The 4268-nt window shown below is 36.9% G+C and overlaps 1 protein-coding gene across 1 annotated transcript; it reads right to left on the reverse strand.

Moving 5' to 3' along the window:
- Window positions 1-1567: 1567 nt before the first annotated feature.
- Window positions 1568-3720, reverse strand: LOC142342117 (DNA polymerase epsilon subunit 2-like). The gene is made up of 2 exons (XM_075393311.1): window positions 3448-3720; window positions 1568-3102 (listed from the first exon to the last, which is right to left on the reverse strand). Exons 1-2 carry the CDS (start codon window positions 3709-3711, stop codon window positions 1789-1791), a joined length of 1578 nt encoding a protein of 525 aa, XP_075249426.1. The 5' UTR covers window positions 3712-3720; the 3' UTR covers window positions 1568-1788.
- Between the last annotated feature and the right edge of the window lie 548 nt (window positions 3721-4268).

Consider the following 4268-nt stretch of genomic DNA (forward strand, 5'->3'; position numbering starts at 1 on the left):
TGTTCTCAGGTTTTAAAAACTTTAAGTTTAATCCCCCTGCACCATATATTCTAATGTCACGCTTGTAGGAACTTTCCAGGTTCCATTGTAAAACGAACACGATAGAAAATGTTGTAAGCTTCATTTGTGATTAAGAACGCATTTGACCATTCGATAGAAAAAGATGAACTCAATCATTTCGTTAGTTTTTTAACACTCGACAATGTATACTTTATCAGCTTGAAAGCAGGAATTGTTTACAACTAAATACCATTTCCAAAAGATCTAATTTTGCCAAGAAAACTATAAAAAACAGCATTTTAAATTCGCAGCTTTGCAAGAACAACAAAAACAAGATCGCCAGAAAATAGCCGCGGTAGCTTTGTTGATCTGCAGTCTCAATTAGATAATAAAAAACCAGACCAAAAAAAACATTTCTGTTCTCTTTGTTAATTGCTGAGATGTTATATTTGGATTGAGAATCTGTATAACTTATTGGAAATACACTCCGTTGACATTATCTCTTAATTAAAGTGAAGAAAAGTCACTTTGAAAGTAAGGAAAGTCCTTTTTGAGGTAAGTCAGAAGTGACCAAAAATTTAATCACGCGAATGAACAAAAACGCGCTCCGCTGAGAGTGAACAATACTTCACGCACGCAGTTCAGTCAAAATTGCATGAAAGAAACGAAACAGACTTCACGTGATCGTGACATTGCCAGAAAAAACAGACTAGACAAATCCTGATCTACAATTCAAATGATTTTCAGTGACTAAAGAAAATACTAGATCAAAAATGACCAGGAATGGACTTGAAAACCATTAAGAAAAAAAATCCCATCAAATATTGAAAAAAAAAAGTTAAAATCAAAGTCAAATTTTGACATGTGAAAAAAACCAGCGAATGTTTTTGTTCAAACACATTTTCTAATTCTATTTTAAAATTAGCCCGAAAAGAATTCACGCAGCAAAATTACTCGCTTTTTCGCTCCACTTCAAGTTTCAGTGTGCCCAAAATCACCACCAATTTGATTTCGGAAATCACCAAAGTGAACAGATCTACGAAAAAGACCAAAAGCCCCAATACAATTCAAATTCTTTAAATTGTAAAAAAACTAAGATGGCCAATATTAACCCCACCTATTGCTTTGCGGCTAATAAAAAATAAAAATTTGAGACTTGTTTCTTTTAAATAGAGAACTACACGTAACGCTTTCTGACTGATTTATTAGAGTTTCTCAGAAAAACCAGAAGACAATAGTTATCAAGTTTTAACTTACAATTAATCATCTATCCAAATTCCATATGATAGTCCCAAATGGCTGGTATGATAACGACGCTTTTTCTTCGAACTAATTAAGATGAAAGGGGACCAATTGGGCATTACAGCATTGGATATCTAATATGGTATTGTGGAAAATTCTATGTCCTACAATCTCTGAAAACAGTCCATTTCTCAAGAAATGCTATAGTGTGTTAGGCTCAAAACACTTCGAACTAATTTCCCGGACATAAGCTATCTATCGTTTTGCAGCTAAAGGTTTGCCAAAAAACATGTCGGCCAAAAACATATGTTGCCAAAAAAACATGTCCGCATAAAAAGTAAATTATTCCGGAACAATTTTGTGTATATTTGAAACCATCAGATCAAACCACAGTTATAGAGCCACTTATTGAGGCTCAGCAAATTAGCGACAACCAATTAATAAATACAATAAAACAAATCAACAAGCCACAAATCAATAAAAAAATTAGGTTAACACAAAACAAATTTCTAACCATAAAAGCGTCACAAATTTCCACACACAAACTTAATCTGCAATTCGACTTTCTTCAACGTCTTTGGTACTCGGGATGTACACCTTAAAGGCAAATTTTTCGTGCGCTGAAAAACTTCCAGGGTTAATAGCAATAACTCCGTTACTCTTCAGATTGTAACTTTCAAACTTGTCTGCCAAAACCAGCAAATCGGGCACCGGGTACAGCCTCATAGTGTAGTCGAAACCCCAATAGACTGGGCTAACGTGTAAAGGTAAAGGAGACAAATGAGCCTGGGCTAATAAACATTTGACGAGATGACTTGGCATCTCTTTTACTGCTACTTGCGGAATATGAACGGCTGTTCTGAACATCCTATGCAACAAATCCTCTCGCATGACTACAATTTCTTGCGTACAATACTGAATTCTGGTCGGATTTGTGGAGAAAATGACATTGGGTATGCTGGCAAAATGCTTCCTCAAAATTCCAGGAAAGGCTGATTTGGGATAAATTACAGACGAACACAAATCTGAAGGTCCGGGAATTAGGATCAGCTTTGAAGCTTTAAGTAAAGGCTTGAAATCGTTCAATAGGTTTGCAAACTTTTTGAAAGCTTCTGTCAATTTTTGAAAGGACTGTTTACCGTAGGATGTTGATAGAAAGTTTCCGCAAAACACAAACGCAACAGGAGCACAATCCTCAAAACCTACAAACATCAGTCGCAGTTTTTCAATTGTTTCAGACTTATCCAGCCAGATATCTGAACAAAACACGAACATCGCGTTCGGATTCTGTTCTTCAAGATGTTTCAGTTTTGCTGAAGACTTAGCGCATATCTTCTGGGAGCCGCCGAAAAAGTTGATGTTGCCAAATTGGAGTCTCGAATTTTCTGCCGTCTCTATCGGCGGATGACCGATCGCTTTTACTCGCAAAACTCCTTCGACAAAAGTTCCTTCAATTAACACTATGCAAGATTCTGTGAAAATTCCCGATTGGTACCTGCAACTTGAGAGGTCAATGGGCACCACACCCGTGGGATCTTCCAAGAAATACTTTCCATCTTTCAACTGAACAACCATTCCCAGAGCTATAGCGTCTGAAAGTGTGCTTTTCAATGTTAACAAGTATTCAACAGTATGCAATTTCATTTTAGCTTCCCCACTCCCGTATGCCCCCACAGTCGTGAACAATTTGTGGCGTAATAGTCTCTGTTTGATGACGTCATATCGATAGCAGAACAGTTGTGATTTTTCTTCTGGAGCGTCAAATAACGTCGGGGGTGCGAGTTTCAATTCATCAGCGCTGACAAATTTCTTCCGCTCAGCCGAGAAATAGAACCGCGGAAACTCAAACGCCTGTATTATCTGAAACATTGATTAATACGGTTGCAACATGTTTACGGAAAATATGCTTACAGGTTTAAAAGAATTTGACCCCTACTTGGCTAAAAATACTAACTAGGCAAATATGAGTTATCATGTACGGTCACAGATTCTCGAATATGTACTTTGGTCTCTGCAGTGTCTCCTGATATTTTTGGGAAAAATGACGAGCATATAACAGTCCCACAGAATGAACATTATACCTAGATAGATTATCGATTTCATTAGACTACACAGCCGTGTTTGGCATTTAACTTAACTGTTAATAGCTCTTTTCAAACATAGATTTTTCAGAACTCAGAAATTTCACATCAAGTAATTACATACTTGTAACATCATTTGTTCATCTCCCTCGTCGTCTCCAGTAGTACATTCGTTCACAGCCGACTCAATCTGTGCCCGGGTCACAATCGGGGACTCGAGGGTACTCTTTAGCACACAGTCCAGAATGCGTTTCAGCCACTCTGTCTTCTGCGCATCGTCCCTCAGTGGTGTCAATAGACCTGCCAAATACTTGCTTGCATCTGCCTGCAGCATCAGCCCGTGCAAACTGAATTTGCGGTTTATGTGTTGTTTCACTACAGCACTCATTTTGCAAGTCAATCTGAAAAACGGTTTTACTAATCGATTTATCAGAAGATTGGGTCAATAAAACGGTTCTGCAGTTTCAAGTTATGAATACAATGACACTGGATAAATTTTGTCCCAAAAATCAGAACTTCTCAGGAGTTTCTTTATCATTCCAAGTAGAGCATTAAAACTCCAAATGCTTCATTTTTCATAAATTGCTTGCCCACTTGTTTGAATTTGCTCTGTATTACGTGGTAAATGTCCAAAAAGCTATTTCAACAAAATTGGCGTTTTATGGAAACGAGTGACAATATTTTGTCACAATTTTCCAGTTTGCATAACTAATTTTTACGATGAAAACTAGTTAATCAAACAGTGGAAATTAGCGATGAAGAAATGAATTTCGTTACTATTATTACCACTTAATTTTTCATGTGAGTCGCGATGCGAAATTGCAGAAAATGAAAAACATTCAAATTTGAACAAAATTCAAGAATTCCCAAGCACGCTTATAACCCTAATCTTGATACATGGTCATTACAAAGTGACAAAATAGAGTAACTCCACTGGAGAAATTC

This window comes from Convolutriloba macropyga, chromosome 7 (assembly GCF_964194025.1).
Source record: "Convolutriloba macropyga chromosome 7, txConMacr16.3, whole genome shotgun sequence".
In the NCBI taxonomy this organism is placed as follows: domain Eukaryota; kingdom Metazoa; phylum Xenacoelomorpha; order Acoela; family Convolutidae; genus Convolutriloba; species Convolutriloba macropyga.

What these genes read in the sequence shown, in the direction of transcription:
- LOC142342117 (XM_075393311.1), bottom strand. Translation starts at nt 3,711, where the DNA reads ATGAGTGCTGTAGTGAAACAACACATAAACCGCAAATTCAGTTTGCAC. An exon ending in ATGAACAAATGATGTTACAA is followed by an intron (nt 3,103 to 3,447) that starts GTATGTAATTAC and finishes TCAATGTTTCAG; the next exon opens with ATAATACAGGCGTTTGAGTT.